The 17,977-nt window shown below is 39.6% G+C and overlaps 1 protein-coding gene across 1 annotated transcript in view; it reads left to right on the forward strand.

Annotated features, from left to right (window-relative positions):
• Positions 1–17,977, forward strand: part of LRP1B (LDL receptor related protein 1B) — a 1,239,928-nt gene that overhangs the window by 386,392 nt on the left and 835,559 nt on the right. The window contains exon 3 of the mRNA XM_039494476.1: positions 2,796–2,933. Coding sequence (XP_039350410.1) covers positions 2,796–2,933 — 138 coding nt within the window. The remainder of the gene's footprint in view (positions 1–2,795; positions 2,934–17,977) is intronic.

Consider the following 17,977-nt stretch of genomic DNA (forward strand, 5'->3'; position numbering starts at 1 on the left):
GTCAGTCTTTGTACTTTAGTAACTGATAATATAGAGCCAAATCCTGAGGTCTTTAGAACAATGGGAACGTGCCAGTCAAACTGAATGATAGGACCTTAGGATTTCCCCAGTGATAGCATAAATGGTAATTAATACATTCAATCTTTCCGTTAACATTTAAATCAAGCTATTACAAATTTAATTTATTTTTGTTCCATCTTTTAATTATTTTATTTTTCCTCCTCTACAGCTGATAACTATCAGCTATACCTTTTACAGGTGAAGATCCAGAAATCTGGAGCTTACATGCAAATGGCGAAATACCACAATTTGTAGATGCCATGAATATGAATTACTTACTATTTATGCATATTCTTCATTTTTATTTTATCACGAAGAGCTGTTTTCTCTACTCCTGCTTCCCCCTCACAATGTTAGTTTCTCTGATACAGTGATAGGCAGGCTATAAAAATCAATAAAAAATACATTTTCTAGATGTTTAAGGTACATTTTAGGCCCTTGTGCAACTGAAGCACAAATACAAGTTCAGCGCAAATTAAATGTTTGGGTTTGTGATTTTAAAAATATTTATTCACTAACAACCTGATGAAGTTTCATTATCATGAATTGTCAGCAGCCACTAAGAGGGGAGGGAACTGAGGCACCCAAGCAGTCTCAGGTGAAGTCAGGAAAATGCCACATAACTCCATTAATGTTACAGACCCAACTACCTGACTCCCTGAGAGCGAGCACCTCCAGGCCCCACCATATCCTGCTCTCCCCTCTTCTGTCCACCTTTGAAAGCCCCCTCTTTGCTGTGTTCAGCGGAGTGCAAGGCACTCAGCCCCCAATGCCCTCCGTTTCTGTGGTCTGTATGGGGTTGACACATTCTACCCACACTCATCTAGTCCAGCCACAGACCTAAGCAACCTAGTTGAGACTGCTGATACAAGGGTAGAGGATCCAACCCCCACTTTATGGGATGAATCTTACTCTGCCCTGGAACTGTCGCTGGTGCATAGGAGGGGGGACAGAACCTTGTCCCTGCCACCAGCCTGCTTCTCTCTTCTATCTGAGGGCTGCTCAGTGCCCCAAGGACAGAAGGTCAGAGCACTGCCTCTGTCTCTGAGGACTACATAGTCATCCTCTACAGTTCCTAATATCTGTATATTTGCTGCATGAACATCATCCTTCGTATCCATAGTAGGTCTTTCTATTGATTTCAGTGGGCATTCAGGCCCTTTATACTTCCATAGAACTAGAATGCAGTTTGCATGAAAGGCTCCTCGAAAAATAACGTTGGATTGTAATCAATCATTTTTAACGTTTTAAATGTACAAAAATAGTCTGAAACATAGCACATATGTATCCTTCTGTATCATATATATTTGCAACTTTAATACAGACAGAATTTAATGTTTTTTTGGTGGGAAGGCAGAAATATTACCTGAATTGTGACCAGGACTGCCAGGTTTTAACTATTAAATTGATGTTTATTGTAACATATTGTAAATAATGGCCAGCTCATAGCAATAGTGATACTTGCTAGAATATCTGCATTGCTACAAGGAAGACTGCAAAATCAAAATCGTTCTACATGAAGACAAATTTTTCAAAATATAATTTTGATCTGGTGGTCCGTAGCAATAACTGACATTTATTTGTTTAAAAAAAGCACATATAGGGCCACATATTCTCCTGCTTCCTTTGCATTGTTCAGGTGGCTCCAATGGGATAGAAAGCATCTACATTTGGCAAGCTGAGTAGAGAGGAGCTTTCAGCTGGCCTGGCGCAGAGCTGGCATACCTAATCCCTCTGCCGGTCCCCAAATGTGGCACTAGAGTAGGGTGCTGGGAATGGATGATGAGTGATTGTATCTGAGCGCACTGCACTCTAGTTTATAGTTCCTTGAGGACGGCTGTCAGCTGATGGAGTTTGGAGTAGCCCTGTCGCTAGGCTAAACTCAACAAGCCTGTGCCCCAGCCAGAGCATCAGGGTGCTACAAGCTGCCTCCTGACAGCTTCCTTCGTCCCCAACCTCTTGTGCATCCTTCTTTTCTTTGTTAAACTCTCAATGCATTTTATCTTAAAGTATCATGTAAGCTTTCTGGAGCACAGACTGTATCTTACTAAGTGTCTGTACAGTGCCAAGCACTGTGGAGACCTGACCAAAGCTGGGGGCCTCTAGGTGTTACCGGGAATATAATTACGGTAATCATACATCCATACCTGTCTAACCATTTTGATGGCAGAATGTAGAGTGATTATTACCCAATGGAAAGAGGAATACATTCTGAAATGTAAACAGTTGGATTTCTTCTTGTATTTTGAGTGTCTGAGTTGTTCTTTTTTCCTTCTCAATATGGTTGGTGACATCCTGGCCCAGGGTTGTGTTAGTGATTTGTTTGGCATTGGCAGACTCATGTAATATTGAAAATAAAAATTAAAAGCTTTATTTAAAAATAATCACTTCCCCATCCTGCATGTTGTCAAATATGAATTTCAGCATCTTTAATCTTTAGGGTATGGCAAACCTCCCGTAAAACCATAAGTTGTATTATCATCATTTAATAAAGTAATCCTTTTTGAGCAGTTGATTTTCTTTAATTATGCTAATCCTTATTTGAGAGAATATAATTCTACCGGTAATACACTGAAAAGCTGCAGAGTAGACAAGTACATAAAATGCCTGTACCTAGCCTTAAAGTGGAAATATTATGCAAATACATGACAATATACAGTGCATTCTTTCTCTCTTCATTTTTTGAATATAAACAAAATGAATATGAATTCTTCTATGCCTATTCTTTTTTTTAGGTCCTGAGGAAATAGAATTCAAGTGTCCCCTGAATCATATTACTTGCATCGGTACAAACAGATGTATTCACTTGTCCCAACTCTGCAATGGTGTATATGACTGTTCAGACGGGTATGATGAAGGAGTACATTGTCGGGGTAAGTGAATATGTTGGGGAAAAAAATTTCCACCAACTTCACGTCTTTCAAAAGGTTGCCTTTTTAAGTGTGAGTTCAAAGTGATTCAGTAAACTTCTTCTTTTAACCATATGCATTTAAAATAAGTATGTACGTTATTACATTTAGTATACATTTCAAAGCCAGTTTTTTTAAAAAAATCTTTATTTTGAAAGAACCGTGGATAAAAAATACCTACAGGCTTTCTAGCATTTTTCTTTAAAAATTACAAAGTTTGTATGAAAGAGTTGTTTGCACCAAAAGAAGTATGAACAAACCTCTTCTTTGGAGTATAGAAAATAGGTAACACTTTTTTGCCACAAATCCCTTTTTCCCCTAAAACTCTGTTGTTTAAAAAAGTCAAAAACAATTGGAAACAATTGGAAAGAATATGGAAAGAATTTGACACTTTTAGTGTGTTATGACATTAGGTTTTTCCAATCAAAATCATTTTCCTTTCAGATTTTGTTTTCATAAAGGTTAACACTATTTGATTTCATCTCACTTTTATATTCAAATAATTATATTCAAATTCAAAGGGTGAGTTTGTCTTATTCTATCTGTAAGGAATTCATAAATAATACTCATGAAATCTAAACACCCCACCTCACCCAACGCAAAAAACCTTGCTCAAACAAAAGTAAACATCATGGATCATCATCTGATCTAAATGAATATAGCTGAATTGTCGTAAACTGAGCTATGCAGTTTCACAGTAGCTGAGGATATGGTGCATAGGATAGATCCTCTATTAACTATATTTTCACAGTGAAAGGGATCAAGTGTCAAACATAAAGTGTCTGCTTCTTTAGTCCTTATTCGGAAAAACTCACTCTGAGTTTGATAGATGTTTTGCCTGTGTATCGACTTTAGGATTGGTCCTGGACAGAGTAATGAATAAATGAAATCAGCAAAAGCATCTCTGGGGCACATTGACGTGTGCTAAGTTACAAATAAGTACTACATAGAAAAGAGCGTTTATCAGTTATTCACAATTAAAAAATAATCCTCAATAGATGTATTTACATATTTAAACTACTCTGGACAGAGGATTAAAAAAAGCTAATTCAAATAGTGGACAATGGTTTTTGTTCATTAGGAATTTAAAACCTTAAACATAAGGAGATTAATAGTATGGTGGAACCAGGAGACGAAGTGGATTAAAATTTAAGGCCTTACTTAAAGCATAAATTAAACAGGTTCTTTGTTTTCTCCAATTGTCATTTTTCAGGGCTAACCTGCACTTTGGAATAATAGGAATAACTGCTTTGGGGACAGGTCTTTTTTTTATTTTCTGTTAAAATTACCTTTTTAGGCTGATGTGGACTCTACCTTCTTATTTGATCACTATCTATTCTAATGTATGTGGTATTTTCTCAGTGGTAAATTTCTTGTGCCGTACATTTTATAAATATGACCTGACTTTAATAGCTCACTCTCATAGAGTACAGTAAAGTTTAGGAAAATGTGCTGAGTATTGACAGTTGATTTTAGCCCTAACTTGAATATACAAAATTTAATACTGTATGGTGAAGTGGTTATGTACTAAAAATTGAGTAAGAATTGATAGCCAAACTTCCAAATACAAAATCCCTATTTAGAGTAGTCCTCCATTAATACTGCTGGGAAATGGATAACTATGCACATAAATATTGATCTGAGTGGCAATTACCCATTTTGCACGTATATAACTGATGTGAAAATATGTCCCTCAATTAAAGGGCACTTGTTTCCTCTAATAAAGTTAGAGACTGAAGAAATGAATCCAAAAAGTAAAAAGAAAAAAAATCTGACAACTAAATAATTAAAAAAAAATAGGGTTACACTTTATAACAAGGACACTGTAATCACAATGTTGTTAAATTACCCTTATAGTAGAAACTTATTGCATGATTTGATACCAGTAACTACCAGTAAATCATTCTACATGAAATAATTACTGGATAAATAACATGGCGTTAACATGCCTAGATTATAATAGTATACATATTAAGGAGGACACCAAAGAGTAATCCTGAATCAGTCATGTTGTTAACCTTCTGCCTATATCAACTATTGTTTTTGAAATACTGCATACTGTAGCTGTAATTACTTACAGTACTAATATTTTGAAGAGTAACCAGTATCTGAACAAAATAATTTTTGTTTTAGGAAACCTAGCAGAAAATATTATTTCTTCATGGCACTGGCAAAAGAGACTCTTATCTGCATTTTGTGTTAATTAATGAAATTGTTAATCTAAAAACATTTTCAGTTCATCAGAAAGGTAATGGAAAAACCTTAAATACTGATCTCAAACACTGCACATGTTCTATTGAAGTGGTTGCATTAGCCTGATATGTTACTTAGGATAACCATATCACCATGTGCGTGCATATGCATGTGTCGATGTACATTCATATATGGGGAATGTGAACATACATGGTGAAGGGCATTCTCTAAACTGATGTGCCCTTTCAAAAGACAGGTCTTATCTCTTGGAGACTGAAAACTTCTCATAATGCACTAAGAACTAATAAAATTCAAACATTCAATAACTACAACTATTCAAAATACTTTCTCTAAATTTTGCATTCTTATGTTAATTCATTATATTAACAACTCAGATGGACATATACAGGGCAGGGTGCTTTCATGAGGCAAAGAAAAATATGATTATATTTGCAGTGTGAAATGGGTAATTCATGTGAATTTTGAATAAAATGGTAGTAGATGCAATGCTGTTACAGGCACGTATGCTTTTTCCCCTGGGGAGCATATTGCATAAATTCAGATTTTATGGCAATAGAGAATAAAAATGGTTTTATTATATATGATTATTTTTCAGTGTTCTTTGGAGTTAAGGCGTGTATTTGATTTGCTAAAATTCATTCTTCAAGAGCTGTACTCTATGCGTATTCCACATGTGGATATGCCTGTGCACCATGCACCTGAGACTAGAGGGCATAAGGGGAGGTGCAGTCTGACTCCCTCTACAGTTCCTTCTTACCACCTCATGTCCTGAGTCTGTGTTGAGCTATTCTCACATCCTCTTCATTTTTGTAACTATAACCATATATAGTTTACTAGTATTTTATAGTATTTTACATAGTATAGCTTAGTTTTCCCCACCCTGGGGACCCTCTCCATCCCTCCTTTTGGGAGTAGGCCTATTCCCAGAAGTCCTGGATTTAAAAACTGCATCTCCTGCCCTTGCTCCTTCTCAATCAGTGACAACCACCAGTGCTGTTTTTACTGCCTCGGGGGGGATAGCTCCTTTCCACCCCAGATCCAAGAGGGACAAGAGCTCCTAATGAGGAAGCACCTCAAGGAGAAAGCCGGGAGATCCCAATCAGATCCAAGCCGGGGGGACCCCTCTCTACAGCAGTCACAGTGCTTGAGCAGTGTGCCTCCGATCATGAACTCTGGAGTAGAGGCCAGATCAGTAAAACTACAGATCTATTATCTTAGGCGTCTCATGAGAAGCCTAAGGGGCACTCTCAGACATACAAACAGATCCCCCTCTGAGCCTGCTTCCAGGATAAGGGATCCCTCCCAACTCCTTGCAAGTCAGGCACACAGGTCTTAGGTCTGCCTAAGCTTCTCAGCCATGAAGGGAAAGGGGGCAGGAGCAAGCTACACAAGCTACCTCTAGCATGTCGCAGGACCGACATCCACCAGTACCAACCAGGAGCTCCAGATGGGACTCTCCCTCTCTAATGGTACTGAGGCATATTCTACACCAGAGAGATCTTAGTCCTCCTGGACCCACAATCTCCTCTACTTTCAGGCCCAGATCTTCTGAAAGACATCTAAACCACAGAGGAGGACACCTTCTCACAGAGGAGGTGGCAGCGTTAGTCCTCTAGTCTATCCATGAGTCAAGGCTTGCCTCCTTCCAGCGACAATGGCACTGGTCTTCTAGTTGGCCGAATCCAACAAACTATCACCTCCCTAACCCAGGGTTTTTAGAATTTCTTGGACCTGTCCTCTGCCCAAGCAAGGTTAAACTCCAAGAGATAGCTGGTACCTAATGCAGCCATCACACCCACCAACCAGCCTTCAACCATTCATACTTTCATTATAAGGGTCTATGGGATCATTATGAATGAGACCCCTGGTCCATGTGCGCTACCATAGAATCACGTCATCCCTCTCCTTTTAGGCAACAGCAACTGGCGCTGCAGGTGTACACAGAGGAAAAGGATGATGAGCTGGATCCACCAGTAATGCTGGTACTGATAGATGTATCATCTTTGTCACCTGATAAGGCAATTGCCCCATCTTTCACCATCCCCATCTAACAACCATGGGTTTTATGAAGATCTGTTGCAGAGAGCGGTGGCAGAACTTCAGTTCCATTAGAAGAAGTTGAAGATATTCAGTAAAAGCTCTTGGATATTGTGCAAGGCACACAATCAGGTAGCTCGCCCAATAAATGAGGCCATTATAGAACCAACTAAAGTGCTGTGGATATACTGGCAACATTTACCTGTATCCCTTAAAGTGTTGAGAAATGATACTTTGTGCCTGTGAAAGGGGCAGAATTCTTATTCACTTACCTTACCCCCAACTCCCTAGTAGTACAAGCAGCCGTGGAAACATGCAGAAGATTTGTGATGACAAAGCATAAGTCATACTCATCACACCCACTTGGCCCAATTCTGGTTTCCAGACCTTCTACTAATATCAGCCTATCATCCCATCAGCATTCAACTCTTCCCACCAACTCAGAAGAATGGCAGGATCAGACATCCCAAACAAGACTCTTCACTTCATGGCTTGCTATTCAGATGGGTGTCAGACCCAGAGCATTCATGTTTGGAGGCTGTTCAAGCTATTCTTAATCACAGCAGAAAAGATTCTACGAGAAAATGTAACAAATTGATTTCTTTACCTGGACAAGGCAGACCCAGGTATCACTAGGTCCAGCAGGTATTCCTGCTATTTTAGACCACCTTCTCATTCTCAAGATCTTTCTACTAGCTTGCTGCAGTTCCACTAGCAACTGTCAGTGCATGTCACCCTCCAGTATTCCATTTTTATTCACCTGTTTAAAGCCAGCTTCCTTAAAGGCTCGTAACAGGACCTTCCCACCAGTAGTGGAGCCAATGCTGGGGGACCTCATTCTCGTACTTTCAAGATGTACTGAATCTCCTTTCAAACCTTTGGTCATGTGCTCAATGTCTCACCTTTCGTCTGCCAAGAAGGTGTGTGAGCTGGAGACCCTGCTGGCTGACTGGCCACACACTCCATTTCATAAAGAGAATGATTTCCCTTCACCTTCACCTGAAATTCATCCAGAAGGTAATTTCTGAGTTCCGCATAAACCTATCAAATCACTAACTGCTATTCTCCCTGAAGCATCATGTCTCTAGCAAGGAGAGGAGACTGCATCCTCTCAACATTAGACAAGTATTGGTGTTCTACCTGCAAAGAATGAAACTATTTAGAAAATCACCTAGCCCATTTGTTGTTATAGCAGAGAAAGCACAGAGATAGGCAATATCTGCTCAGACACTCTCTAAGTAGATTTCTGATGGTATTCCCCTTTGCTATTAGTTGGTGCATCTCCCTCCCCTGGCAGGGAGAGGGCCCATTCCACTAGAGCACAGGTGACCTCAGTAACAACTCTTAAAGAAGTAGCTGTGCTAGTCATTTGTAAGGTGGTAACCTGGTGGGTCCAGGGACAGAATAGGCGCATGCATTGGTCATCTCAATTTTTCTGTATGCATGTGAGACATGGACCCTTATGGCCGAACTTGAAGGGAAAGTACAGATAGTTAGAGAGGAGATGCTTCCATAAAATCCTGGGTATCTCCTACTTCGACCACATCACCCAATGTGCTGGGTCATATGAAGACCTCCTGACAACTGTGAAGCAGTGAAAGCTGAAGTGGTACGGCCATGTAACAAGTTCATCTGACCTATTTAAGATCATCTTCCAAGAGACAGTACAGGGGAAGAGAAGAAGAGGTAGAGAGAGGAAGAGATGGATTGGCAACATAAGAGTGGACAGGAATGGACTTCATGGAGACTCAAGCACTTGACACACAGTTGTCCGGGGTAGAGACAATTGGTTGGTTGCTTATCAATGATGGTGCCCCAATGACCAATGCGGTTATGGGAGTTATGATGATGATGATGAACCTGGAGTTACAGCCACACTTTCACAAAGCATGTTTTGATCTAATCCTCTTCTGCTGATGTAGTGTTACAGACATCTATACCTCCTGCATCGGTGTGCACCCCTCCTATCTGAGAATTGCTTGATTGCTGCCAACATGTAGAATACACACAGGGATCAGCACTCAAAGACGAAATGGAGGTTACCTAGCTGTAATTGGAAGTTCTTTGAGATGTGTGGTATTTATCTATATTCCACTACCTGCTCTCCTTCCCTTCTGCTTTGGATCATGACTGGATTTATGGGAGACAAGGAAATGGAGAGGCTGTCAGTCCATACCTCCCCTTATACCCACAGTGCTGAATATGAGGAGATCCAGGGTGAAGGCATGGAGTAATTGACACTATTTGCATGATTTTGTGATCTCAGGTGCATGGCATGCATGCACACCCACAGATACAGATAGGGGCCACTCATCTCAAAGAACGTCCAGTTACAGCTAAGTAATCTCCATTTATATACTGGGACTATCTGAAAATCACAATGTACAATGGTCGTAAGAATCTGGATTTGTCATGTGCCCGTTGTACCTATTAATTGATCTCTTTCTTAAGAGCATAGAGTACTCAGTATGGAGGGTATGTGCATAAACCAAGGCTCAGAGCAACTGATAGTTTATTTTATAAATTATAAACTATTTCAAAATTAATCTTAGAAACACAATTGCTTTCTTCAACAAGGTTCTTCACATTCATTTTAATGTCCAGAGGACTGATCCGCCCCACTTACATCTCCTTTGGGACACTTTAAAAAATTTTCCATGCAGTGAGCTGGGAATTCCTCTACCAATGAGGAATCCCCTGGTGGCATAAATTTGACAGAGGTGGCTGTAAGCCACCCCCTCCCAGAATCTACCTCTGTCCATGCTAGGGGTGGGTCTAGGCAGGGTGTACTGTGCTCCACTAATCCGCAGTAGGGGGCTGTTACAACTAGAGCAGCCCTTGCACTGCTTCATCTTGCTCCTGCATCTGATTTTGAGGTGTTTGTTTAGTCAGACTGAAAGCACAAATATCTTTTGATCAACCACTTGGTCGTTTTATTCCTTTGATAAATACCAATAATGTGCTTAGTGCTTTTCAACACACGGATATAAACCGTGCTTCCTGTTATAGACATAAAATAGCCCACTGGAATGGGGGGAAAATATTTTTGTTGGTCAAATTTAAAATTTTCACTGGTTAAATTTCTGGGCAAAAGTGGGAGAAGTGGGTCTTATGGAGATGAGATGAGGGAAGGTTTAGGACAACACAGTGGGATTAGGAGATTATCCTATGCATAGGACAATATGGAAGAAGGTGCCAAGACGGGAGAAAGGAAAAATGGGGACATTGATGCTGTTGCTGTTACTGGAACGAAAGCTGTGAAGAAAAATATAAGGCATGAGATCCATAGTGTAGACCAAGTCGCAGTTGTTCAGGAGTTTGAATTTCTGCCTTTGGATTTACTAGATATGGAAGTTTGGGATACACATGGGATTCTGTTCTCCCAAGAGGGTTATTTATTTATTTATTTATTTATTTACATCACCGTAGCACCTATGTCTAGTTATTGAACAAACCCATAACAAAAATGTGGTTGCTGCTCCACAGAACTTGCAGTCTAAGTAGTAGATATGCATAACTTAGACATCTCTGCTTTCATTTCTCTGAATGTTGGTACACAATGCAGTCTGTGGAAAATATAACTGAGTACACAACAATTAAACCTTGTTAGTATCTAGGGTCATACAAGCCATAACAAATCTTAAAAGGTAGGGGATAAGAGCTATAAGCCTGGTGCTGAGAGCTGGAAAGCTATGGAAGTTGAGGAGAATGTGTACTAGATTAGTTTGAGAGGAAAAAGGTAGCTTTACTCTGTGGGAACTTGTCAGGAGGTTGGTCAGGCACTTGTCTTTGAGATGTTAATGGTGACATAAGGAGATAGTCCCAAAAGGTTTGAAGAAAGTTCAGAGAAGTATCCAAAGTTTTCTTAACTGAACCTCCAAACCTTTTAAGTTTTGACTTTCTCTAGAAGTTCAAAATTCTTTGGAACACTGCTCACATGAATTCCCTTTACTTGAACAGTAAAGATGAGTTCAGTGCAAACAAGAAGTGTGCAAGTGTGGGTTAATTATAGGTGAGGCAGGCACATGTAGCCCAAAGGAAGGTGTGTTGTATTCTGTCAATCAGTCTAATATCTTTAGAAAACAAGACTGTTATAACTGAAAAATGGTATAGCACACAAAATGAGTCATCACTAATAATAACTTAGAATCATAGAATCTCAGGGTTGGAAGGGACCTCAGGAGGTCATCTAGTCCAACCCCCTGCTCAAAGCAGGACCAAACCCAACTAAATCATCCCAGCCAGGGCTTTGTCAAGCCTGACCTTAAAAACCTCTAAGGAAGGAGATTCCACCACCTCCCTAGGTAACCCATTCCAGTGCTTCACCACACTACTAGTGAAAAAGTTTTTCCTAATATCCAACCTAAACCTCCCCCTCTGCAACTTGAGACCATTACTTCTTGTTCTGTCATCTTCTACCACTGAGAACAGTCTAGATTCATCCTCTTTGGAACCCCCTTTCAGGTAGTTGAAAGCAGCTATCAAATCCCCCCTCATTCTTCTCTTCTTCAGGCTAAACAATCCCAGTTCCCTCAGCCTCTCCTCATAAGTCATGTGTTCCAGCCCCCTAATCATTTTTGTTGCCCTCCGCTGGACTCTCTCCAATTTATCCACATCCTTCTTGTAGTGTGGGGCCCAAAACTGGACATAGTACTCCAGATGAGGCCTCACCAGTGCTGAATAGAGGGGAATGATCACTTCCCTCGATCTGCTGGAAATGCCCCTACTTATACAACCCAAAATGCCATTAGCCTTCTTGGCAACAAGGACACACTGTTGACTCATATTCAGCTTTTCGTCCACCATAACCCCTAGGTCCTTTTCTGCAGAACTGCTGCCCAGCCATTCGGTCCCTAGTCTGTAGCAGTGCATGGGATTCTTCCGTCCTAAGTGCAGGACTCTGCACTTGTCCTTGTTGAACCTCATCATATTTCTTTTGGCCCAATCCTCTAATTTGTCTAGGTCCCTCTGTATCCTATCCCTACCCTCCAGCGTATCAACCACTCCTCCCAGTTTAGTGTCATCTGCAAACTTGCTAAGGGTGCAGCCCACACCATCCTCCAGATCGTTAATGAAGATATTGAATAAAACCAGCCCCAGCACCGACCCTTGGGGCACCCCACTTGATACCGGCTGCCAACTAGACATGGAACCATTGATCACTAAAAAGGCAGTCAGCTGCGAACCAGCTGAGCAGCGAACAGCAGAGAGGCAAACAGAAGGAGTTTGCCTGGGATCCCTCTTAGACACAGGAACAATCACCCTTCTATTAACAGCCATTTCTTCTTCTTTGGTTTGCATTGTTAAAAAAAATATCTGTGTTGCGTTATTTCATACAACTAATCTCTATTTTTATCTGTTCCTGAAAACCAAAGTACTTGAAAGTGTTCCTTTTAAAATTTAGTTGTCTGAAATATACCACAAAGTATATAGCACAAACTCTCAAATTCTAAACCCTGACCATATCTGGTTATGGGAAGTACAGTACTAAGCTGGGTTCAGATATAAGTTAGTTATACAGCATCCTTTTTCCCCAATTAAGGTTTTAGTACCAATTAAGTTCTGTATAAGCTCAAAGTGACTGGCAAGGGTTTAGTGCTCTCCAAAACTCAGGGGAACTTCAAAAGAAGAAACCACTGGAATTCTGAATGCTATTTTTTTGTCTCTTTGATTGTATTGTTCAAGGTGATTTTTTTTGCTCTTTTTTCATTTTAAATGATATCTTTTAAGATTTTTTTTAAAAAGGAAGGAAGAATACTGAAGGTGAATATAATGATAGTCCTAGTGGCCTTTTTCTCTGTGTTGGATTTCTTGTTGTATGTTCTGACTTAGTAGGAAACCTATTATTCACATGGCTACAGAAGTGATTTAGGTTCTCTAATCTCTACATCTAAGCACTTTTTAATAAAACAATATTTATATTATCTATAACATAAAAAGTTGAAGAAAATGTAACATGTCTATACTGAGAAGACAGTCTAGCTCTGAACTGTAGTCCAAGTAAAACAAATATTCTACAGAAAGTAAATTGGTCTGCTTTTTCCCTTGGCCAGTCTGCAATTACAAAAATAAAATGAATAGTTACCTTAAAGTTGATTGAAAACCTGAAAATATAGCAGTAAAAGTCACTAAATATTCTTAAACCCACTTCAAAGGACCTCAAAGCGCAAGCTGTATTTTAGAAACAGTGATCACAAAGGGCTATCGAAGAAACAAAATAATATGATGAATAAGGTGAAGCACTGGAATGAGTTACCTAGGGAGGTGGTGGGATCTCCATCCTTAGACGTTTTTAAGGCCTGGCTTGACAAAGCCCTGGCTGGGATGATTTACCTGGTGTTGGTTCTGTTTTGAGTAGGGGATTGGACTAGGTGACCTCCTGAGGTCTCTTCCAACCCTAATATTCTATGATTCTGAGAGGCAAGAAAATAATAAACTGAAGGCACTAAATACACAGCTACTGGATACACAAAAAATGTAAAGTATATTACATAGTAATTGCGATTATATTTTTACAGGTAGATCTGTCTTAAGTATCAGGAATACCACAGGAATACTTTCTATCATGCAAAACTAACTTGCAGTGGCAAAACAGTCAGGTTTTCTGAGTGAGTTCTTTTTCTGTTTGTATGTACAGTTTTCCAGTTCAGGTATATGAGTATGAAAGAGAGAGAATGCGCGCACATATTTACTGTATATAGAAAAATTTGTTTAAGACTTAAGGTGCTACGTTATCTATCACCAAAGCTATAATAGCAAACTGCATGTTGTGCATATTATGTTATGTTGGGGCTGATGTGGAATGCTGGTAGTGATGTGTGGGTTATAATTAACAAAGAAACAAAAAAAGAAATATTCAGTTTCAATAAAGTGTTTGGAACAGATCTTAAAGCCACAGCTGCACTGGCGGGGGAAGAAGATACCCCCAGCCACTGTCTCTCAAGCAGTATATTTTGCTTGGACAGGAGAGATGTAGACATAATGCTTCTAGAGGTGGGGAGCACATTTTGGCTGTGTGCCCATTGAAGTCATTGGACGTCTTTCCCATGATTTCTTTGGGCATTGATTCAGGCCTTAGAAAAGGTATATCTTATGCTCTTTCCCAGCTTTTATGTTCTGGTGGTTGCTAGTGTACAGGATGGCGAAGCCATGGCCAAATCTCCAATCCACCCACTCAAGTCACTTCTGGATTGTTGAATGTTATCAGGATTTCTCCTCATGCATTCAGGGAGTGCAAGCAGCACTGATAGAGTGGGTAAAGGTGGCTTCCTGTTCTCTCTCCTGCCCAGCATACCTGAGCTTGGTCAATAATAATTTGGCTCTTGAACTATTATACAGTCTAGCCTTTTGTACTGTATGTTTCCCTGTGTGAAGCACTGAATATTTTAAAATTGGATTTAAGTTTGGCTCACAATGCAGCTAGCCACAAGTAGTACAACCCTCTGCCCCCGCAAAATGACAAAAAGGGTAATACTCTGTATTATCATCAATAGGTTAAAGCCGTGAGCATGTAAAACTGCAAAGCTGACTCCATAAACTGTCAGATAATCTGGCTTACTCAGTCCAAATTCGATTGAAATGGCAGAATCAGATGCGTCACATTCTGGCCATTAGCGTAGGAACTTTCCATGTGGAGTTGGGAAAACTGAGGAAGATTGATATTTTTTGAAGTTTATTCATGGTACTAAGTAGCTTAAAATATCTTTTAATGGTTTACTATCAATCAAGAAATCCTGAGAGAGATCTCAAAAGACCAGTTGAGGTCACTTGAGGGGGAATGGGGTTTTTTTGTTTTTGTTTTTTCAAATAAAAGGATATTCAGTTGAATGCAATTTAGATCTGATAGAGCCCCCATGAGAGTTTGGATATTTTGGATTCTTGTGAAATACAGTGTGTGGATTTGAAATTTAACCTTTGGCCAGTAAATTATATAAAGACAAACTCTAGAGTATTTAGCATAGAAAATAGGCATAAAAAATTGGCCAAATAATTACTACTACTACATTTTTGTAGCAGTGTTTAAGCAGAGTATTAATTTTCTGTTCAGGCCATTCTTTCTGATAGTGCCATTCAATGCAGTTTAATGATATTACTTAACCATGCATCCATACTGATGCTATCACAGCACTGAAGTTTTTTAAATGGTGTTCACCAAAGGGTAAAATATAAAGTCGAGAATTTGTGTGTGTTTCCCTTCCTGATGACCTATGAATTTGTATTACATACAAAAACTAAGTGGGTCAGAAATATAAATATTCCCTAATTCACTTTCTCATTGGAGATGGTAGTTCTGCCTGGCATAGCTTATTTGCTATGGCTGACAAACGTAATGTTGGCTGCCCTTAGGTTTGTGAAGATCAGCAAGTCCAACTTCAGACAGTTGAACCCGAGTCACCAGGAAATGTAAAACTGCTCTAAAAAAACCAGTGGAGCTACTGAAACTGTACAGTTACATTCAGAAAGAGTCTCTGTGCCATCACATCTTGTTTTTAATTGAACTTTTGTGCATGAGAGATGAGGTTTGAGTGTAAGAAAGAGGAGGAATGAAAGTTCATGGATTGAACCTCAAAAGAACACTTCTACAGCACTGTTGGATGAAGTACCCCATTCAAGCTCAGGGAACCTGCATCACAGTCTCTGCAAGACATCTATATATTTTATAGAAAGCCTGCAAAATCCTACATGATCCCACAAAGTCCACAAATTGAACCACTGGGATCCAAAACATTTTAGTTCATAGCTTTGTATTTCAATGCTGTGTTGTTTCTTGAGCAACAGAGAAGCTAGTACTGGAAAAAAGGAGATTGTAGCAAGGCTGGGGATGGGGATGAGTATGGGGATGGGGATGGGGGGGGTCTTAGATTAATCTGCACTCTAAGAATTCAACATTTTAGATCTTGACTGTGATCAGCCAAGGAAGAGGAAAGAAAAGATTTTGCTTAAGACAACAATAAAACTAGTAAGTGCAGTTCTTCCTGAAGATTTGGTTTGTGTGTTGTTTTATCTGCTGCTCCAAATTTGCAAGAGAAAATACATTTTGTATGCATATACAATAGTACAATATGGTGATTTTTCTTTTCTTTTGACATTATTTTTTGTTATCCATCTGAGACCAATCAAAGAGAGAGAAATGAGTGGAAGTTTTATATGTATGCACAAGATGTAAAAACAATGTAATAAATAGCTCTTTATTGCAAAATAAAATATATTAGACGGTGATACTGGAGAATACTATGACCCATTCATCACAAGAGAATGCTTCCAATGGCAGTAGGACCAAATTCATAGTCCAGAAATAAAAACAGGATCAGTAATTATATCCACAGTCAATAACCTCCGCCAACAGTGTGGATTGCTGTTGATCTTGTTTTGTTATTATGTGCCCTCTTAGCCCAACACTCAGCTATTCAGTTTATTGTGTACTTTACCATCTTGTCCACCTTTTCCCATAGAAAAGTGTCATGCAGTCCATAGAAATTAGAGAGGTCATTCAGTCTGTCCCCCTGTCAAGAGAAAGAAGTCATGAGCTTGAAGATTTAATAACTTACTATTGCAAAGCCCTGCTGTGGTGAAGCAAATTAAAGCTAGTTGGCAGGAGTATATAGAAGTGAAAGATGTTTGAGGGATTTAATTTCATCCCAGCTTTTATGGGATGCCTCTAAAGAAGTTTTTAGGGCCAAAGTAATAGGTATAGCAACTGCTAAATTGAAAGAGAAAAAAATGCTATAAAGAAGGAATTGGAGACGGGAATCAGGAAGACTGAGAAGTTAGATGTATACGAGAAAGTTAAGGGGAAATTCTTAACCTAATATAGGCAATAGGGAGAACTGAGAAATATATTAAAAGAAAAAAAAGTGTTGAATATACAGCTTGGAAGGTGCCTGATTTTTTTTCAGAAAAGCAATAAGACTGATTGGCTCCTGAGAAGATATAGCTGTGGGCTGTGTGCTAAGTTAAATATAGAAATTAAAAGTGTAGGTTCCACAATATTGCTAAAACTACATTGTGCTATATCTTCAAGTAATGTAAATCCTCATATGGCCCAGTATGTTAATGTATTGTAATTTAGATCTATGGAAACATGCTTGAATGATCAATGCTGCCCTGTCTTCCTCTGTCATTGTTTTAGGTTTAAATTGCAGATATATTTTTTTTAGCATGTTCCTAGGAGAAAGAGAATGGTGTAAATATGCAAAAACAAATGCTAGTCAATTGTGGTCTCCCTGAAAACCAGAGGTAAAAGTACACTGGTCCGGTCCAGTATGGTGTAGTGGTAAGAAAGTGTTGACTGTATCCGCTGGGCTGCTAATGGGGGGCAAAAGGGGCAGCTGCCCTGAGGCTCCAGTGGTGATTTAAAGGGCCCAGGGCTCCTGGCCGCCACTTCTGCTACTGCTACTGCTGAAGGGCTGGTTGGGGGATTTTGGCCCCGGCCCCAGGCCTGACCCTTCCACCCAAGACCCCTCCCCTTCTGGAAGCCTTGAGCTGCCCCCTCCCACCTTTCCCAGGACCCCGACTGCCCTGCGTACTGATAAGTCATTAAGTTACTTTCACCCCTGCTGAAAACACATACCTGTTGAAGGACACTTGTTTTGCTAAAATCAGTTGTAGGTCAGAAAGCATCAACACAGAAGTATTAAACTTCCATACTTTTTATAGGCCTCACTGAGTCCATAAAAGGGTGTTCTACCAATGTTTGAGCTATATACTGCACCATTCTTCTTCACCTTCTGTACAATCAGCTACAACAGATAAGATGA

The sequence above is a fragment of the Mauremys reevesii genome, linkage group 11, assembly GCF_016161935.1.
Source record: "Mauremys reevesii isolate NIE-2019 linkage group 11, ASM1616193v1, whole genome shotgun sequence".
Taxonomy (NCBI): domain Eukaryota; kingdom Metazoa; phylum Chordata; order Testudines; family Geoemydidae; genus Mauremys; species Mauremys reevesii.